The sequence below is a fragment of the Geospiza fortis genome, unplaced genomic scaffold (genome assembly GCF_000277835.1).
Source record: "Geospiza fortis unplaced genomic scaffold, GeoFor_1.0 scaffold54, whole genome shotgun sequence".
In the NCBI taxonomy this organism is placed as follows: domain Eukaryota; kingdom Metazoa; phylum Chordata; class Aves; order Passeriformes; family Thraupidae; genus Geospiza; species Geospiza fortis.
Genome location: NW_005054301.1, coordinates 8,110,414 through 8,132,705, shown reverse-complemented (window position 1 = coordinate 8,132,705; position 22,292 = coordinate 8,110,414). Strand labels below are relative to the sequence as shown.

Below are 22,292 nucleotides of genomic sequence, written 5' to 3'. Positions count from 1 at the left end.
TAAACATCTATGTTCATGAAAGTCAGCAGACTTGTAGCTGTTTTCCTCTGTTCCTGTGGGAAAGTCAGAGTGATTATCCACACAGTTAATCTGGCAGTGTCCTTTTATACCTAAGGAGTAAAGAAATACAAAGAACAAATAAGATAGACACTCATGTGGACACTCCTGATGAGCACAAGTTGCAAGAGGAGCAAAAAATGTGCAGTTTCCTATACAGCCAACCAGGACCAAAAGCCATTCCTGTATTCTGTGCAACAGTGCCAAATGGAACTTTACAGTGGTAATTAATCCTGTGCATCTGAAAGAAAGATGGAAAAAAGTATGACAGTATTGAACAAGTGACTAAAGAGCTGGAGGCCCACACAGATGATGGGGTAGATCACAGTATTTCTGACTGCTGGAAGAGAAGTAGAGTGGATTGTGTGAACTGATATATGCCTGCAGTGGAAGGCAGGAAGAAGAAAGTATGTGAGAAGCTGCTTGTCTGTACTTTTTGAAGTTCCCAATTTGAGCAAAACTCAAACTTCGATGGACTTAACACTTTATACGCTTACAGGAAAATCAAGATGCCTCCTATCAGTCTGTGAAAGCCAAGTACAGGACTGCACATTAAAGAATTATCTTTGCCTGCACAGACTCTCTTCAGTTGTTGAGAGCTTGAATTTAAATGGTTAGTAATGCTAATGAAACTGAACCAGGAATTCTTCTCTAAATCCCATTTTTAAACTGGTGTATTTCAGTACTTGTGAGTAATGCTGAAGAGCCAAAGACTTGTAATATATGAAGATATTGGTAATTGTCTTTGTAAAACCTAGGATAAAAACATTGAATAAATACCTCCCAGCCAAGACCAGCTACAAAATCCTCATAGGCTTGACTTCCCCCAGTATTCGTAAGAATGGAGTGTTTATCTTCCTGTCCCTCAGCAACATAAAACACTGCAATCTTGTGTGTCTCTCGGCTGTAAAACAGAATGGTCATTGCATGACAGTGCCTTAACCAATATGAAATGAAAATATGCAAACAATACACACGGAGCATGGCTTTTAAAGCATAAAAAATGCATAGTGGAAATACAGTAGAATTACATGGCTTCTTTTTGTATATTCCCTCTATTTTAATGTCATCATTCCATCCTTTCTAGTGTCATCTTCTCTAGAGCCTGAAGTTTTGCTCTACATGAGCAGCATTTACCCCTTCCATCACTTCTAAGGTGCAGGGTGGTGCTGCCTGTACCAATTACTAATGGAATAGGTGGGTTTTTGATATGGGCAAAACCTGTAACGAGGGCATTATCCACACTGCACTGCCCATTAACAACAGCACCATCCGAACATTGTGAAAATGCAACTTGTACAACTGAATGAAGAATCTTTACATATTTTTTAAAGATAATAATTTAAATGCCTTCTGTTGACAGGTTATTGTTAGATATTGGAACAAATGGAGATGGTTTCTCACACTTCTATAACTTCCACTGGGTTTTGTTTCAACTTCTACAAAAATAAGTCAGATTTCAATTCTGTGCTACAATTCTAACTAAAAGTCCATGTCTTCAAATACTGGAACCATTTGAAACAGCGAAATAATCAACCAAAACTTAAAATGTGAAGGCTTTGATATATCAAAGTTTTAAAAGAATTAAATGTTATGCATACACAAATGCTTATAATTATAAGGTGTTTTGAAATTTGTTTATCTCATGATATTTTACGTGCAGAATTTGACCCTACACATAAAACTGATGCAACTTCAGTATAACAGAAAAAACTACAGTACTATGCAAAATACATTAATAATTTAAAAAACTATTAAAAAAGTCAGCTCAACTCTCACATCTATGCAATTAGAGCCATTTGAGTAAAAGCACACTTAAAACAAGTAAGTAGGCAGTCATTAAAAGAATTTACCATTGTCTTGAGTCCAAATTTCTGAGTTCTCGAAGTAACTTCTCATTTTTCTTCAGGAGATGAAAGCTCCTTCTAAATAGAGAAATTTGTAACTCTTTTATTACCTCTTCACTGATGGATACAGAACAGTACAACAATGGTACAACAACATATCCAGGTTCACTCAGGAACAGTCAACAAATGCTTCTGCCTTTTCAACAGTCCTTTCTTAACATATAAAAATTAAGACATCTTAAAAAAAATATATATAAGCATTTTTTCTTACTCCAGCAAATCTTCTACATTCATTACAGCCCTGAATATAACCTTCATTTCTTTCCACTTTCTTCTGTCAACCCCTTGGATCTGACTGTGATCCATTTCTTCTGTACAGAAGAGCCATAAAATACATGTTTACTGACAAAGACACTTCCATTAGTCTACTAGTTGTAAGGAGTGGGTGCATTCAACACAGAACTTTTGCTACACTGAACTGCAGAGCAGAATTTAGCTCAGTAATCACCCAGCCAGCTGCAACAATTTAAACAAAAAATGAAACAAATATGTTAGAGAAAGAAAGGCAGTTTTCATGTCTTTTCAACTGTGCTTAAGATGTTTCCCACAAAACACAGCGGAATTAAGAGCAAAAAGTCCTGTTCAAAACCAGACTGCCTTGAGGAATTAAAGACCCAAACAAGAAGGGTTGTAACACCAATGTTTTGTCTGATTCCAGTGATATCTCAGTGACAGAGAGATTATTTTTGTTTTACCAAATATCCATTTCCCTTCATAGTAGGAAAATATATCAATGATTCTAATATGGAATTTGAAAGCAGCAGCAGCAGATTTCAGAAAGACCCATAAATTCTAGGATGCTAATATTTGTAATATTTGTACATACCCCCATGTATATGCAGACATGCACTTAACCACAGCCACACAAAAATAATAATGTTAAGAGACATTACTTCTGTAACTGAACATGGTTCTCTCCTGTTCTAAACAATATTCAAACAGTACTCAAGCACAGCCAATGTTGAAATAAAGAGTAGGGGACACATCTTTCTCATTAGCTAATACACATGCAAGGCTTTGAGGCTGCATGCAAGCATGCTTTTAGCAGACAAAGCAGCAGGACACAGTCCAGCGACACAATAGCTGAGAATATGACACTTTCTGAGTTTTACTCTGACATTGAAAGGTAATGATTTTTGCAGCAACATACATGGGGAGCAAAGAAAATACAAAATTCCTTCAATTTGCCTTACAACACTTTCTAAGGAAAGACTATGGATCACAATAAATGCAACAGATTCCTCCTTTCTGTCTCTCTAAATGACAGGCTGAAAAGCAGAAGAAAGCTGCCATTTAGGCCTTAGATGCACATCCCCTCTCTTTTGTTAGCAGGCCTGGAATATTTTTGGCTTAACAAACTCTATTATCAAGGTAAGAATAGCACAGTTCCTTAAAAGAGTTCTTAAAATATGAGTTGTTTTACCTTTTATCCCATGAATTCATTCCTAGTATACTGAGAAGTAATCTACAGTAGTAAAATGCTGACTGTGGCTTTTGTGAGGTTGGCTCATCCTGCTCCATAGCCCTCATATTTACATCATTGAAATGCCTTTCAACAAACTCTCTCTCTTCTGTGTGCTGTTTCAGAATTGCATTGATGACATCGTTCTCCTGCTTTTCTGAAATGCAGACTGGTTGAGGAGCAGGGATGTTGAGTGAAACACCAGTTCTTTGTAAGCATTCAGGGCTTGTAACACCTAAATACTGCAGCAGCTCATCAAGAGCATCTTCTTCATCCCTAATTGTATCCCATGTTGGTACAGTGTCTCTAAATTTCCTTTTAACTTGGAGTGTAATTCCATCTCTTGCAGATACATCCTCCACATGCTCAAAAGATGAAAGAGCATCTTCTGGTTTATCTTGCTGAGATAATGAAAGTGCAAAAGATGTTTGCTGTGAAGATCCACATAAAGATGATGGTCCATACAAAATGGCCGAATCCCACGAGTATTTGCCAGACAGATCACGCACTATAATTCTAACATTTGAATTAGCTGATGCAAGTCCAGCAGACAATCCTCCCCCAGGCATGTCGTCTTCTGCTTGGATTTGTATGCAAGACACCAGGGAAGTATTGTTTAATACAAAGAACTGAAGATTTGGGTTCTCAAAAAGTTCGGGAGAAAGCTCAGGACTTTCACTGTATGGATTGTCGTTGTTTTCACACACTTGACTGGTCAGCATGGCAGGACCTCCGCTCATAGGATAGTGGCCCAAGTGGTTGACTAGATGTGTTATCACAGTACGAGCAGCAACAGAAATTAATCCTTGTTGCATGTGAGTTTTCACTGCAAGAGAAAGAGCACAGGTTTTAAAAGAAGAGTTCAAAAACAACACTGAGATTTATGTGTTTCTTTTGGTCTCTTCCTGAGAGAATGAGTGCTGCAAGCTGAGGATACATGCAACTCAGTAACAGAAAAATATGTATGCTGGTGACCATTGGTCTTGTATATAAACAGCATGAAAAATCCTAAAACAGTTAAAGAAGCATCTCCATTATTTTACAGCCATGTCTATGTCTACAGATTATACTTTGCCATAGCTTTGTTATCAGCACTGTTCTTCTAAAATACACAATTTCTTATCTAGTGAAAATAAATCTTGAATTGCTGTTGAAGTAGAGATCATAACTGTGCTGCAAGATGTCCATTCCAGCTGCAGTGTATTTTTATATTTATACACATCATTACACTGAGAAATACAAAGGAAGATAGATGCACAAAAGGTCTAATCCATCTTAATTTCCCTGGGGAGCATATAGCTGTAGGTCAGCTTGAGAATAGCACTGGATAATTTTAAAGTACAAAATCAAAGACCAGGCTGACTATACTGAACATGATCTAACATTATCAAATTTTTAAAAAATGAAATCTCATGCCACAACTGCATTTTAAGAAGTTTCAGGTTAGAAAACCTTGGGAGGGAGAAAGAAAAGTTAATTGTGCCCTCTTATGTGAAATTCATCGTGTGAGATGCACAATGGTATTTCACAATATGGTTTTTGCCACCTCCTTCTTTGCTGCATGCCTTCCACTTGCATGTTATGTCATCTAAAATTAAAAAAAGGTATTTTTAAATGTTTATATCACACCCTGCTAACACAGTACTTGATTGTTATTGAATTATTCTTATCAAGTCCACTCTACATGAATACATGAGCTGGACAAGTGACTCTCTCAGGCAGAGAACCATCAACTGGTTCAGGGGACACACTGAAGAACCCATACACAAAAATATTACACTGCAGAATAAAACTGGTGGAAGAAGGAACAAGATCAAAATGGCAAAGTACTTGTTTTCTGTATCCCTTCTCCTGTAACTGGGCATGGATCCCCTGAATTTGGGATTTACAAAGGGAAGATTAAAAATCTGTACTCCTCAGGATTATATCATGTATTTTAAATTATACTGAACATTGAAAACTGCTGCAAATGCTTCCCATCTTCTTTCTCACCAAAATCCATCAAACCAGAATGTTCTGAATGAAGTTACTTTTTCATTCAGTATTTACTGAGAATATGGAACCTCTTGGGCATAGAAGTAAAGTATAATGAATTCACCTCCTTTATGCTGGATATTCATAAGCTGCAAAACCTAATGTTTAATAGACAAATTTCTCAGTTTCAGATGTCTTAATTGGTTTAACTGGAAAAATAAAGGCAAATTTGTCATGCATACTGACTGCCATTACAGATCTGCAGTTTCTGAAGACGGATGCATTCAGCAACTGCAAAAATAAACACGTAGTATGTATTTGCCTTTTTTCTCCCCCCCAAAAAGGTTGGGTAAAGCATGTAGGAGATGTTTGGGATTCTGTCTATTCTCTTTCTTTAGGAAGCACTACATCTGAACTGCAAATAGGGAAACATTTAATCCAGTTAATAGCTGGGAAAATCAACATAACATTTATACAATTCTAAAACTCATATCAACTCAAGTATTTTTGAGAACTTATTGAGAATTAATACAAGTAAATTAGAGAGTATATTTTTATCATGTGTAGTCTTCTTGAGGTTTAAAATTTACAAATACAAAAACATTCAGTGATGCTGAATTATGTGTCCAGATACTGGCAGCATACAAGGAAATTAAGTTATAGTGCCATCTGCTGAAACGTAAGAAGGAACTGGAAGCAGATTTTATACAAAACAAAGAAAATAAACTGGGTGCTTGGAGAATCATTTATCAGCACATTATTGACTAGCACCTGCACAATGCAGAGGGTGGCCCATCTTTATCAGGGTATTTATACCAAGCATTTAGCACTTGCCACTGCAGAGATAAATAAGGTAATACTTTGTTCAGGTTCCCAGGAGCAGAGACACACAGGCTTTCCAGATACCTGAAGTCCCACTCTGTATAGATTAAATGCCCCCTGTTAAGTTCTGCTGAGAAACCTGAAGAAATAAGGACCTTCTAGCATATGTTATTACTATTACTGTTGTGTGCCAAACCCTGAAGATCTCAAACTGACCATGGTTGTTTTGTGCCTGTGTGTGTGAATTTACTCCCTTAGGAGCCTACAGGACACATGGAAAAGAAAGGTGATGAAGTGAGACAAAGAGGGGAAAAATTAATTTAAATTTGGAAGATCTATTCTCAGTCCTAATACAGCCTTGCCCTGAAAACTTTGCACTTGAATTAAAATTATAGATCTGTCATTGTTTCTTTTATAAAATTTGAACACTACATCTGAGTCTTCTCTCAGAATACAGTGCTGTTGATCTAAAAATGACACAGAAAACTTAAATTAGAAGTATCAAGAGAAGTATACTGAAAAGTAAACTGTAAGATGCAACCTGATATGTTGATATAAAATAAAGTAATCTTGAAATATTTTTGCCACACAGAAAATCATATTTTGATGATGGTTTCCCCAGGAATAAAAAAAGGAAAAAATCCCAAGCCTAGTAATGCATTTTGAAATTATGAAAATTTTAAATTAATTTTGCAACTTAATTTATCCCTAGAAGCACATCTCTTCAATCAGTAATAACTGGACATTCAATATATTAAAATCTTAAAATGAGTATCTAAATCATGCTCTTTGTTTCTGGTGGGCAAATGAAAATATGTAATAATGCAAGCCACCACAGCTTTACCACAAATTCTACAAAGTCATATCTTTACACATTAAGGCAGCCCAGTTCACTGCTTTGTTGACCTGTCTTCCTGAGAGAACACATTGCTGCTTTTTTCACAACGGCACTGCCTCTGGCTTGGGCAATGTAATTGAAATATGTACATGATCTTTGGATAATTTACAAGAAATGTTATACTATTTATTTTTCTCAGTCCTGAAATTACCTCTTTTGTGGAAAGGCTGAAGGTCCAGTCCATCACTACTAATTTGTATCTGTGGCATGAATGAAGGATTCCTTAAGATGTGCTATTAACTTCTTAATTCAACTTTGGCTGAATAGTTTTAAGCAACTACGGTTACGTACTAGAAGTCAAAAACAATGACTGAAGGGGGAATTTAACTCTCCTTATAATTTTAGGTGTCTAAAGAATGATGACCTGTACAGACTGATTAATCTCAAATTCAATGGCATGAATCACTCTCTAAAAACACTTATTTTTCTTTTATTATGTTTAGAGGGAGCCTAAGAGTGTCCCTCTTAGCTTAGTTTCCTGTATTTTACCTTAGTTTAAGCAAGTCTCATTCCTTTCTAATTGTTAACTTCAGCTATATAGACATGCAGTAACAGAGAACCCATCTCTAGAATATTCCCCACAAAACACAAACTGTGTTAATCCAGATGCACTATGTACAAAGTATTTTTTTAAAGTGTGCATTTTGTGTCCTTTCAGTAAAATGGCAAACAGCAAAGCCTTATATGAAAAGTACTTTGTAGTTCTACTTTTTAAACAAAAGCTAAGACTAGACATCAGGCAGGGAAGGCTTTTTCATTAGAAATTTTAAAATATTAGAAAACAAAATCAATCTATGCAAAAGATTTTAACATATGTTTGGAGAAATATGAATAATGGGGTAAAAATCAATCAAATAACTGATAGATGACTGTATCCGTGTAAGCTTACCAGAACCTTCCAATCACAACTACCTCTAACAGATTTGTGATCTATGAAGACCAGTTTTCAAAATGTTTTTGTCTATAAAAAAAAAAATCTCCATCATATATGTTTATGGTCCTGAAATGAAACAGAAAATTTCAGAAGTAAGTTAGCAGGTTGTGGCACTATGCAGTCCAGGTTCGCTTAGGAACATCTAAGCTGGCTAGATAAGTGCAGTTAATTAGAACAGTGGGTTTGTGTGGCATGGTTTTGGTAGTGTGGGGGTTACAGGGGGGCTTCTCTGAAAAGCTGCCAGAAAGTCTCCCCTGTGTCTGATGAAGACAACGTCAGCCTGCTCCAAGTCAGACCAAGCTGGAAGTAATGCCTATGGAATAACAGAGTTAAGAAGGAAAAAAAATATTGGGCAAAAGGAGATTGAAGCCACAAAAGAGCACAGTGAGACTATGTGAAAGCCACAACTCTGCAGGCACAAAGGTGAGTGAAGGAGAGGCAGGAGGTGCTCCAGCCACCAGAGCCGAAATTTCCTGCAGCCTGTGGGGCAGACCATGGTGAGACAGGGTGTGCCCCTGTAGCTATTGGGGGATGATGGAACAGATATGCATCTGCAGCCCCTGGGACCCTATGCTAGAGCAGGTGGATGCCCAAAGGAGGGTGTGATCCTGTGGGAAGTCCACACTGTACCAGGCTCCCGGCAGGAGCTCTGGTGCTGTGGAGAGAGGAGCCCATGCTGGAGCAGGCTTGCTGGGAGGACTTGTGACCCAATGGAGGACCCATGCTGGAGCCTACAGGACTGAGCCATATGAAGGGGACCCACAGTAGAGCATTCATGAAGAACTGCAGTCTGTGGGAAGGACTTTTGTTGTAGAATTCTCCTGTGTGAGAGCCCCCATGCTGGAGCAGGGGAAGAGCATGAGGAGTCCTTCCCCTGTGGAGGAAGGAGCAGCAGAGACAATGTGTGGTGAAGTGACTGCAGTCCTCCAATCCTCATCCTTCTGCACCACTAGGGGCAAGGATGAGGTAGGGATTTACAATGAAGTTAAGGCCAAAAAGGAGGGAGGGGTAGGGGTATGATGTTTTGAAGACTTGGTCTTATTTCTCATTATCCTATCCTGATTTGCTTGGTAATAAATTCAATTAACTTCCCTAGGTCAAATCTATTTTGCCCATGACAGTGATTGGTGAGTGATGTCTTCCTGTCTTTATCTCAACTCATGAGCCTTTCCTTACATTTTCTCTCCCCTGCATAGATGAGGAAGAGAATAATGGAGCAGCACTGGTGGGCAGCTGGCATCCAGCCAGGGTTAAACCATCACCATCACCATTTGTATGCCTGTACTGTAGCTTGAGTAGGTTGTTACCAACACTAACTAGAGGAACAGTTCATCAGCCTTCACATAGACAAGCCCAGGGATTCTTCAGATGGATGTATGAAAGCATCACAGACTTGCTGCCAGCAAGTTCTGATGATGCAATAAAATCTTCCTACTGGCGTCCTTACTGCCAGAAGTTTATTCTGGCTTAAATGTAACAGTTTAATATACTTAATACCTAATTTTAAAGTTATTCTTTGTATATCTCATACTAAAATCTACCACTTTACCAGCTCCAGAAAGCAGAACAAAGGCAATTTTACAGATAATCCTGGGTTAAGAGCTTCTTTGTGAGTGACAGAACTTGTAAAGTTACTGAAAAAGAGAAGCCAATAATCATCTCTCTTGACATACGCCTGTTCCCAGAGGATTTAAGAAATCTTTGTCCTGCTGTTTATTGCATGGTTTGTTCTACACCTACATCTCTCAGTAGATCCTGTCTCCACTACACAGCTGTGTCACTCTAAGTCCTGGATCTTCTTGGTCTCATACCACATTACGCTGTGGCTAAGTATCCACAAAACTTGTGATGGATCTGACCTTGAACAATGGAAGCATAACAGGGTAAGTCAATCACATCCATTAAAGCACCCTGTCTTAAGAATTCTGTCATTTCAGCACTTGCAGCTTTGCTTGTGGCCTAAGGAAAGAGTTTCACAATTCCTACCCTGTTTTTGTAGAACTTCCCTGAATTTCCATTCCTTCAAGAAAGATACTATGATAGACCTTTTACTCTACTAAAAGATGCTGACCCATTGGCATTCTGTTCTGCTGCTAGCTTGTACTAATTGACCCTCTGTCTTGACAGAGACCCAGACTGGTTGTTATCTACTAGTTTTACTCCTCTCACTCCTCCAACAATGCCAGAGAGAACAGATGCTGAGCAACCGGTCAAGCACTGCCAATTTTATTCTCTGCCTGGCAATGGGGACTAGAAGTGCCAAGGTTGCAGAACCAGGGTTGCATTATAATGCTGTAGGTCTGCCAATTAAATTTCACAGTCTAACTTACAATTCCAGAGCCCTGAAACTTAATTTATCTGGAGAGATAAAAGGAACAGCTGAAATTACTTTTATTAAGAAATTTAACAAGAAATCATAAAAGAAAAGATCATGGTTGGAAATGCAAAATGAAGATATTGATGCTAAGGCTTTGTGCAACTGTATTCATTTAAAGAGAAATCTATTCAGGGTTGTCTTTTCAGATTGTCAAATTAAAAAAGCCACACAGCATTTGCTTCTAACTCATAATTACAGATTATTATGGAATACAAAAGATGCCAGGCATAAAAAGCTACTACAATTCACTACACTGTAATAGAACACGCAGTGGAAGTAAATTTTGGCAAATGCTTCAAATATTAGCTTTACATAATATGTATAGGTGAGACTGTAATTAGGACAGAATGAATCCTTCGAAGCCTCTTTCATTCTGACCCTGCAGATGATTACTTTTTACTAATAAGGCCGCAGCCATTTGACGAAAAGCCAACTATAGTACCTGGCTTCATTCTTCAGTAAATTTAATAATTACAGCTCCTCCTGCCAGTAGTTCTCAGATCAGACTTGTTCAATCCAATACTGAGCTTATTAGGGGACAGCTCTATGTTTAGAATTCTTTGGCCAAAAAAGTACTTGAGGATGATGAAGCATGCCTTACACAAGGGCACAATGATTAGCCATTTTCTCTACATAAAAAACAGCACGTAGTCACTACAGACCACAAAATCACCTGCTGTTAGCACACAGCTGCTACAAAGAACTGCTGCATTTATCTGGTTCTCAATACCCTTAAAAAAGCCTAAATGGAACAACTTAATATAGAGGCAGAATAGCACTACACAGAGTTGCTTGTATCTTAATCTCATCTTTTTCAATTTTCTTCCCTATGTAACCATTTGATATTTACTAGATACACTGCATAATACCTGACAGTCCTCTGTGGCTTAGATTCTTGATTCTTTATTTTTGAATTATGAAGAAAATGCTAATTCCCATGTCTCCTAAGGTTCTAACCAGATGGGAGAAAATTTCTCTCTCTTTAAAAAAATCTGTGGTTTTAAGCAGTGTAAAAAGAGATCAACAAAAATTATGATAGGCTAAAAAAATTCATGGAAAGCATTCAATACTGCAATGTCAAACAGGAACAAAAAATCCAAAATTCTTCTAGAAAAAGGAACAAAATAAGGAAAAATCAAATTAATTTACTGAAGGTAAAATGAAAAGCAACATTTATCCATGTTGCAGTACTTAACATTTCTGCTGATACACAGAGCACAGAAGAATCCATATCCTATCGATCTTGGTGTTGTTCAGAACATACTTATTTCAGTTAATCAAATGGTAATTGCTCAAAATTACATTTGCTCATTCCATACTAACGGTTCTTACCTAGTGTCTACGTATAGCTGAAAACCTGTGCTGTAGACCAACACTTAAATATTGAAAACCCAGACAAATTTTTTTGAAAGAAAATGTATTTAGGCAATTAGACAAACCTTCAGTAACTGGCTGAAGTTTAGAAGACCTCTCAGAGTCTGGAGAATGCAGTGGTTCTGGTTCCTTTAAGCTCTCTAAATGCATAAAAGGATCATAATCCATGCATGCCAGATCAGAAAGGCTTAGAGGAAAATATTTCGGGTTGCTAAAACACTGAGACCCATAGACACATCCATGTAGAACCTAGAACGAAACCAGAATTTCATTACATTAACTACTGAAATTTATAGTTTTATAAGAAATGAAGTTTATTTTTATTTATATTTTAAGAATCTATTTGTTAGAAGGCAGGCATGATGAAACATTGGAAAATTTTAGATGCTTAATGTTTACAGAAACAAACTCTGGTCTGCTAAGAAAATTACTACCACCAAAGTGGAATTTAACAATAACGAAACAAAACTCACAAAACAATCATTAAGCTACCTTTATTTTTAGATCTCCTATCTTCTTTAATTACATATGCTAGGTCTAAGCTGCTAGAGGTTTTAATCCCTTTCCCTTGCAAAAAGGATAAAAACCCCTTTCTCCTGTGTTCCTAAAGACAGTAATTGTAACTTAGTGCTTTTGCTTTTCTCATTACTAAATGAAACTGCTTGATATACAAAAGTTACATCTTTTTGTATTAAGTGTACAGTTAGTATTCTACAATACAAGCATTTGCAATCTATATGACATACAAAAAAAAAGGCTTGGCCAACCATCCAAAATGTAAACCAAAATCTACTATTCCAAATATACCAAAGGTCAAGCTGATGCAGTGAAACATACAAGAACTGAGCCAGCAATCTATATTTCAGGAGTAGAATGGAGGTCAGCTTACAGAAAACGTTTGCCTTCATTTCCATGGAAACTGACACTACGTCCATGCATAGACATTCTTAATAAGTGAGCAAAGAAACATGTACCTTATATATACAATTAAGAACGGATCTTTCAGTCTTATCATTTTCTGCTCCTGTAGCGTGAAGAGGCTGCAGCAAAGTCTTCAACGGCAAGGCCATTATCCAATCCAGTAAGCACAGAAGTAAAGAAACCACCAACTGGAAAAAACACTTTCCATTACAAACCAATTAAGCCAGCACCTGCTATTTCATATTTATCCCTTTATTTTATTTCTCTGTTTTGCCTTTTTTTTTTCAATTCAGTAAAGTCAACCTTCTGCAGCAATGGCAGGTCCCACTTGTTAACCACTGAATCTTCAAAAACTATGGCATCAGTAAAAACTGGCTACTGAGGTATTTAACAAAGTCCATCCATTCAACAGTTTCTCATCAGGGTATGACTGTGAGCAGATACTATACTTAAGGGGATATCCACAGTTTTCAAAATTGATTTGTAGGCTGTTGTTTTTAAAATGACAGATAACACAGGTCCAAATTAAGGCTGATGTGCCATTTTGCACATATATTTCACAGTGAAGTGAATCTAGGATTACACAAAATGGAACCAATTCCCCTGTATTTAGTGCTTTATAAATAACACATAATGTTTTTACAACATATCAATAATGTTATGCAGCACCATATCATATTTTATCATCTGAAAGAAATCCAACTGCTTCCTGTATTGTAGGTTACTCAGTTAGCAAAAGAATCAACTCCCTCTTGGGATGTTTTGAAAGACTCTGGAACAGAATTACATTAAGACACAAATCCACACCAAATCATCAATAACTTACAGACCAAATAAATGTTTTTGATTTTTAAAACTCGGCTGTGGAGGAGAAGATAATTCAGATAAATATCTGCAAGATTCTCTACTATATTTCTCAAGGTAAATAGAAGACTTTAAAAAAATCAATTTACCTAATTTACTGGTATCACTAATGCATTCCAAGTTTGTCCTTCAAAAGTAGAATAAACCTAATCATGAAGAGTACTGAGTCTTTTTATTTTTAACCAATTTTTTTGAAACCCATTAGGACTAGATTTGTCAAACTATGTAAGTCAATTTTTATTCGATATTTCATGTACAACTGACAGTAGTTCATGGGGAAACTTGGTCAATTATGGAAAGCATCCTCAAGTGGAAAAGTGGGTAGCTTGGCATATGAGTGTAGACTACAATAGCCCCTGACTTCTTGCAAACACAGACAGAAGATGAAACAGAGCTCTGAAGACCAAAATGAACAACAGATGAACTCCAGCTCCTTGTGGGAGTGGTAGCCCAAAAGGATGCAGCTGTCAGAAGCAAACAGCACCAAAGTGCCCAAATTTGAGTGACCTAATGAGCCCCACAGCAAAACTAATTCAGAAGAGACACAGCTTTCAGGAGGCAGAAAGTACTAGAAATGAAAAATACTTACCCTCTTGTCCTGCTCATAAGAGGAAGCTTCTGTACTGGGTAGCAGATGTGTAATAGTTGCTATCAGAATCTGGGGAAATTTAGCATATTTCTTTTAAAATACAACCTAAATATTTAAGTTTAAAATAATTTTTTAAGCAGGTAAATCTAACATGGTACTGGATTCATGATTAAATTCTATAACAATTATTCTGAGACAAGTTACAGTATTACTTGACATTTTTTTTAAATAAAAACAATTTAAATTGAGTTTTGCAGAATACATTGAAGGAGTATGTTTTGTTTGACTGATGTAGGTGCATTAAGGACAATGAAATTACACAGCTACCTCAAATATTCAGGTATAAAAAGAACATGACTCAACACACTTGTAGGATGTGGGAAGAAATCTGGTGCTGGTTTGTGTATGGTACTATCTGAGCTATATTGTTTCTTAGAACTACTAGAATTTGTATACACGCTGTCTCTATTTGTTCAAAAATATGTCTCCAGAGGAGCACAGAAATGCTTGCTGTATCTCTTAAGAAGCTTTCACATGAAAAGAACCTGGGTGCCCTCTGTGGCTCAGACTCTCAGAGGCCATAGTCTACCTCTGTGTTATGGGAAGCATATTCAAAATATTATTTTTGTTTTATACTGAAAGTCTTTCATGGATATGCAAAATAAAGTTGCAGATCCATATTTTAAGCAATCATTTTCTTCCTGAACTTCAATAAACATGCTTGAAGATATCTAGTATTAAGAAAAAAATTGTACTTTACTGACAACATTTTCATGACACTTTTTCTCTGAGAAAAAACAGGCATGATATAGACACATTACATGTCAATACTGGAGTCAGGAAGTTAACTGTGCTGCAATTCCTTACTGTTAGTGTTAAGTAAGATTATGCTTATACTAATTCAATGTTTTGCAAAACATAATTGCCAATATTCAAGTGTTTAGGGTAATACATTGTAATGATTGATTTAAAATAATTGAAAATTTCAATTAAAAAAAATTACTTACTTGTATTATTCTTAATGGTGAATCAGCTTGATATAGTTGAAGCCTATGTACATAATGTATCAGCATGTTCAGCATACTGCAGGCAACTTGGGCTACTGTTTTATTTGGAAACTGGAAAAGAGAACACAGCACAGAAACAATGACAAAATGGTTTCGCATAAGAGTACATTAGGTGGTAGGGTGGTCACGAATTTCACTGGTAGTTTTATACATACAGTTCCTTAACTATCTATTTACCAGAGGAACAGAATTAAATTTTACAAAACTCAAGAAGAACTATTTTATATTCATAAACAAATGTTAACAGCTAACATCAAAGTTTTGGGGCAGACATGCACTTAGATGCACACCAGGAAGGGGAGAGGGGTCTCCTAACTAGAATAGTAGAATATCATGAAGCCAGGAAGAAAGAACTAATTTCTTATTATCTTAATGATTATTAATATTAATGAATCACTGCAAAGCCTCCCAAGGATCCAATTCTGAAATCAGAGGTCTTTGCTGAGAATCAAGGCAGGTGAAGAGCCACATGCCCAAACCACAGCCTGCAGTACTGAACCTGAGCTGAACTGTTCTGCTCTCTGCCAGCGATGGCTGTGCCCAGCGCATGTTGGAATGGAAATGGATTCACCTTGGCTTCTGTGCTTAACTCTGCTCTCCTTTTAAAGGCAGGAGCTGGTTACGCTCTGCAGCCTGCCTTCCACAGTTACTGGGCTGGTCAAAGCAGAAGGGAACACATTTGTACAACTAATTCCCACTCTTAGGAGGGGGTGCACACCCTGTTCTACACTGCTAAGCGGGAAAACATAGAAATTAAGAGATGTGTTTCCCTAAATTGTTGATGCACAAGACATGTAATTGAGTTTTTTACCTTCACTGCACTTGCTTTAAAACATTAAGGTGTGCAGCAAATGACAAGGACAAAGTTAATATTACAAGTGAATTCCCGCATTAGTAAGAACATACTTTACTTGTTTCAATCTCACTACATTCAGCAGTGAAGCTGTCACAGGTATGTGCTGCAAGATGACTCTCTACTTCTGAACTCAGAAAAGGGCAATCATGCTGTAAAAACACTTAGATGTAATTCCTTGGCTTCATAGGCCTTTTTCTTACTCAGATCACTTCTATTAACCCTTCAGGGAGGGATGCATCTCACAAAACTTAAAAACCCCAAAGCTTTAAGAAAGCTGAAATGCCTGGGCAATGAAGCCTGAGTAGAAAATAAAGATTTTAGAATAAAAGTTTTGAATGGCAAAAAACTTAAACTGAAAATACGCTGGAAGAAAACTCGGTTCTGGGTCAGTGCTTCTTATCAAAGCAGAGCTATCAATTTTTACATTTAAAGTCTTGAAAAGAAATGGTACAAGCACAAGGAAAAGTCTTGAGCACAAAGCTTTAATTACCATTTTTTATTTGTGTTATCTATGTAAGCAAAAAGAAAGACTATGAATGGCTTGTGCAAGTCATCACGGAAGATGGAAACCTGAGTGCACAATGGGTAGTTAATTCTTGTTCTGACTTTCCCTATTTCTCAGTGGATGCAGTTTCATGTTATTGTTGACTTTTAGCTTAAAAGAGTAAACATCTCACATCTCCAAATCTTCACAAACTTTATGACAAGACTATCATTACTTTTTATCCCTCATGAGACAGCCTCTCTCCATGCTGTGAAAGTACTCTGTAAGAGCACAGTAAGTAGGGTATAGATTCTAATGCTCAAGCTTGAGTGGCAACCAAAAACAAAACCAAAAACAATACAAAACAAAACCAAACAAAAAAAAAAAAAAAAAAAAAAAAAAAAAAAAAAAAAAAAAAAAAAAAAAAAAAACAAAAAAAAAAAACCAAAAAAAACCAAAAAAAAAAACAAAAAAAAACAAAACAAAAACCAAAAAAAACCCCACCAAACTGAAAGCATGAAAATTTGATTTCAGAACTTGAGATCAAATCCAGATTGCTCAAAACATCCTAACAAGCTTGCAAGAAAACCCCAAAATCACTGGAGAAGTAAAATGCGGTGCACAAACTGGTGTAGCTTAATACAGAGATCCTGACCACTGAAAGTAAGAAAAAAATACCTGAGAAGAAGACCTGTAGACTTTTCAGAGTCACTGAATAATTGACCATCCACTATTTAAAAACAGAAAGCATTTCTTTCTTAAATTTTTAATGGTTCTTTTTCTAAAGAGGCTCTAAAAAAAAGATGAATGAATATTTTTTTATTATTACTGTCTGGTTTACACAAATAGGTTAACCTCTTTTTTCCTCTGGTTGAAGAGAATTTTTTTTTAATTTAGTAAAGGAACAAAAGTAAGCGGAGACATAAATTTCACATAAACAATAAAGTGTATTAAGTAATGAATATGAATAAATTTAAAATCTAATCTTGCACACAATTTTTTTTTATTCATGGGAAAAGCATCAGGGAGGATGTTTTGATCAAGAACATGGGGGTTGGCTGAAATAGATCAAATCCTTCATGTGCTTCAGAGAGCTGTCCTAGCATGGTCAATATATCACATTTCAAAAGAATGCTGTCGCTAGGGTCGAGTTAATTTCCTCTCAGCAGCTCTTGCAGTGCCGTGTTTTGGATTTGGAATGAGAAGGGTGTTGATAACACACTAATGTTTTGGTTTTTGCTAAGTTCTGTTTATCAGAAGTCAAGGATTTTTTTTTCCTCTTGTCGCATGCTGTACCTGTGAGAAGGTAAGCAAAAGAAACTGGGTGGGAACATGGCTGGGATGGGTGACCCAAACTGATCAAAGGGATATTCCACACTGTAGGACATCATGCCCAGTACATAAACTGGGGGAGTTATCTGGAAAGAGGGTCGGTCGGGTTTGGGAAGAGGATATTGGTCAGCGGGTGGTGAGAAAATGTATTGTGCATCATGGTATTCCCATAGTCTTTGAACAGAGAGATACATAATTCTCTCTCCCAGGATTTCTCCTGGGGAAGGCAGTGAGAAAGCTCAGAGAGAGAAGAGAAAACAATTTTTATCTCTTCGCTGATCCTGTTGTTTGGCACACGTGGAATGTGTTATGTGTTACTGTTTACTAAAAGTGATTTGTTAATTGGACTGTGGTGATAGTTGTTTGGACTGATTGATCAATTACGTCAAAGCTGTGTGACTGTCTGAAAGGGTCACGGGTTTTTATTTAGTATAGTATAATTTAGTATAGTATTGGTATGGTATGCAACATATAATAGCTTAATAAAGCATTTGTTCAGCCTTCTGAGTCATGGAGTCATTGCACATTACTCCCGCATCGAAGGACTTTGCATCGATAGTGCATCACTTGGGTTTTCTTTCCTTTCACTTATCATTGCTATCATTTACCATTATTGCACTGTTTTACTTTGCTTTTGATTATTAAACTGTTGTCATTTCAACATACAAGTTTTTGTCTTGATTCTCCTTGCCATTGCACTACATCGGGTGGGAAGAAAGGAGATTGACCAAGCGGCTGCATGGTGCTCAACTTCCAGCTGGGCTTAAACCACAACAAACACTCAGGCACCTTAGAACAGACAGTCCTGAGAGCTGTGGGTTCTGGAAGGACATTTTCCTGAACTCAAGAAGCCTCACTACGTGTCAGGTAATCAAACAATTCACCCCTTTCAAGTCAGTTATTTGGTTGTGACTTCTTTTACAAGAACCTTCAGAGTGGCCATGGAAACACCTATATAATGCCATAAAGATTCCATCTGCCATTTTTTGTCTCTGGAAAATGTCCTATGTTATAAAGCATAAGAATTCACCACTTTTATATTTAGTAGCATAAATTGTGGACATAATTTTTGAGAACTCACTTGATGGGGGGAAAAAAAAGGATACCAATGAACTGGCACTTTGCCTGTTTCCCAACTCTCAGGGTTTTTATTGGAAAGGTAGTCTTACCATAAGGTTAATTTTTGTAAGGATTTCATTTTTCTGGATGTTAAATGAGGAATTTAACCTTGTCCATACTTGAAAATAACCTATTGCTTAGCACTCATTTAACTAGATTTGTACAACACAATTTTGTGATGTATTTGCAGCATTTTTGAGAGAAGCAGAATAAAATCATAGGTCTGGATGGCTGGTTAGGATCCTTTGTGCTCAAGCTCCAGCAGAAGTTAATGTAGGCAAAGTGGTATTGCACACAGCTGGGAGAAACATTAGCTACATCCAAAGCAAGCTGTTGAACTGCAGCTCTGAATATGCTTCTGGTATTTCAAAAATAAGCATGTAATTGTTGCTAACATTTCTAGTCAATGTTATTTGTTCAACTGAACTTATCAGTAAGTTGGACTAGGCCTATAGCTCCCTGCCCATTCATTTCTCCTGAAAATAAGAAAATAATCCATTCTAGGAGTTGCAGCCTCTGACTACTTGGTAGCCAGGAGATTGCTAAGGTAACAAATTAGAGCTAATTTATTTCTCCCATGACAAATTAATGAACTTTTCATTTCGTTATTAAACTCAATTGTGAATGTATACCATTGCTCAGAACTGGAAAAAAAGACAATGTGCACTGGATGGTTTTGCCAACACAAAGAAAAGCAAAACAGAAATATAAAGATTTTTGTTTTCTCATTCAAAAAGTAATTTATGTTTAATATAAATAAGACACAAATAATTGGTTTAATAAATACATCACAGAAAAAGAACATAAATCACTATGAATTTCAGGATTAAAAATAGTTCAAAAATTGATAAATTGAAGCAGCAAGATAAAACATCATTTGCCTTATACCAAACTCGCACAGGAACTTGATAAAATGCAAAAGTTAAGCGTTATTAAAAAACAAGGGGAAAACACTGGAAGAGGGTATTAGTGGAGCTGCAAAGAATGAATGTGATTTTGCGAAACAGGAAATTGCAATTTAGAGTCTAATACTAAAAGCCTTGCAGCTACCTTATACAGACACTCAAATCCTGCTTCACAGGATGTGAGCAGCTGATCTGCTAAGATATTTTTCAGATTCCCATTGCTTAAAAGAAAATAATAAACCCCAACATCCGACAGAAGTCATGTGTAACAGGTGTACACTCTAAATTTTATTAATCTGTATATAAATAAAGACTAGACTATTCATAGAATTTTGATGCAAACAAAAAGCACATAGAAAGGTTCTGAAGATAAACTGGAACAGATTTTAAAAGTTGCAACCATTGCTCACAAACATACAAATTCAAAATCTGCTTAAAAACAAGAGGTTTTCACTAACATTCTAATTATTCTATAATATAAGAACGAATGCAAAAAGATTTAAAATAGTAGGAAAACAAAAACACTCATCAAGGAAAAATATAGCCAAAAATATGCAGCTCCTGGAATAAGCATAAAAAAAGGACTCTGCCCCAGCAAATTAAACATTTCTGGTGCTTCCATGCATATGGTATAAGTACTCTGCATTTCTCACTAAATATCTAGCCAGGCCTAAGAGGCAGTATTGCAAAATTCAATGACTCGAACTCAGAAGTGAACATGCACAGAATGTTGTAAGAATATGACGTAGGTTAGAGTGGCTAGTGATTTTGTAAGAATAAAGATCCACTATCCTATCCTCCCAGCACATCATTCTGTCCAAACTTAAAGAAAGGTAAAGAACTTTTGACATTTCAGAGATCCACTCATTAAATTGAGTTCTCTCTTTTATAAGGATGGTAAATGAGACTGTGAAGCAAAGATGCTAAAACGTCATTAAGACTTTGAAAATGCAAAGTATCTTTACACATAAAGGCAATATACATTGTAAAAATTTAATTCTCTCACCTTTAAAGAAACACATATCACATTCAATGCTTCCTTGATCTGAGGATGATGTGATTCATGGACTAGCTCCTCACAGATCCAAATCCCAAGGCTGCAAAGAGCAACACATCTGCAAAACAATGTTGGAGGACAAGTTGTTGAGAAACATTCTACAGGAATGTGTAATTTTTATGATTCATTGAGTTTTGATAAAGACATATAACAACAAATATGCTTTTAATATTTCCAAAACAACTGTACAAAAACCTTTCTAGTGCTGTAACATCTTTAAAAATTATCAAGAAATCCAAAGTATGCTGCTGAAGGCAGAGGAAAGCGCAGAGGAAGCACCCATCTGAGCAACTGAAAAATCCAAAAGACATCAAGAACTCCTGCATTTCTATGTGTGTTTTGATTAAAAATATTATCTTAAATCAACATATGAGAAATTCTTATATTTTCTTAAGACAAAGCAAAATTGGGGTGCGAGCTTCCTCCTTCCTAACACAAGAGGTTGCTCATATTTAGAGCTTCTGAGACACAGAGATGAGACAGGAATGTTACTCTCTCATAGACATTCACATTGTTTTAGATAGACAATAAACAAGGATGAATAGAGGAGGGGTAAATGAATCCTAGAGTCAGTATACATATCGTGATTAGTACATTTACTTTTGTTGTTTCTTCATAGAAATAGAAAAGAAGTGTAAAGGTAAAGAGTATTTAGATAAATGCGTTCAAATCAGCAGATGGATGAAATTTGTTCAGAAATGTTAAGGAGCTAGCTTAAGCCATCTCTGACCCATTAGTTATTTTCTTCAGGATGACAGTCTACAAATATTTTGGAAACAACTTCAGGATTCAAAATCCTGGATAAAATTGGAGAGCAATCCAAAACTGACAACAAGAAAGCTGGTCATGTAATCTGCAATGCACTAAATCTGGGAAGGAAAAACTGTAGGCAAGAAAAGAAACAGAAGTGGTTTCTGTGTTGTAGAAAAAAGATTTTAAGGCTACAAAGAATCATGAAAATGCTTACAGACAGCAAAAATACGTACAAGTCTTAATAGTACATTATAGTGTAAATCCACACTATTTTGTACATTCTCACTGAAAGAAAAATTGCAAAGTGGAGAGTGTTATGCCTTTTAGAAAGCAGTTTTGTAACACGAAAAATTAAATTAATGCGATCTCAGGATATTCCCTCTTTTTCCTCTGTTGAGAAATACTATCAGCTCACATGGAGAAAGAGGTAAGTGGGCTGATGAAAACTGCTCTTGGCTTTCCAAAAAACTGTTTAAAGGTTCAATAAGCTGATTTTTCCAGAACTGCAGCTTTTCAGGTATGTACTTCTAGTATTTTAAA

General features: G+C 36.4%; 1 protein-coding gene across 1 annotated transcript in view; it reads right to left on the bottom strand.

Annotated features, from left to right (window-relative positions):
- The window catches only part of RALGAPA1 (Ral GTPase activating protein catalytic alpha subunit 1), a 120,655-nt gene that overhangs the window by 46,195 nt on the left and 52,168 nt on the right, over nt 1-22,292 (bottom strand). The window contains exons 28-35 of the mRNA XM_031064669.1: nt 20,949-21,057; nt 15,187-15,297; nt 14,180-14,248; nt 12,780-12,914; nt 11,871-12,054; nt 3,388-4,252; nt 1,911-1,982; nt 838-961 (exon numbers count right to left, since the gene is read on the bottom strand). Of these exons, the coding sequence (XP_030920529.1) occupies nt 838-961; nt 1,911-1,982; nt 3,388-4,252; nt 11,871-12,054; nt 12,780-12,914; nt 14,180-14,248; nt 15,187-15,297; nt 20,949-21,057 (1,669 nt within the window). The remainder of the gene's footprint in view (nt 1-837; nt 962-1,910; nt 1,983-3,387; nt 4,253-11,870; nt 12,055-12,779; nt 12,915-14,179; nt 14,249-15,186; nt 15,298-20,948; nt 21,058-22,292) is intronic.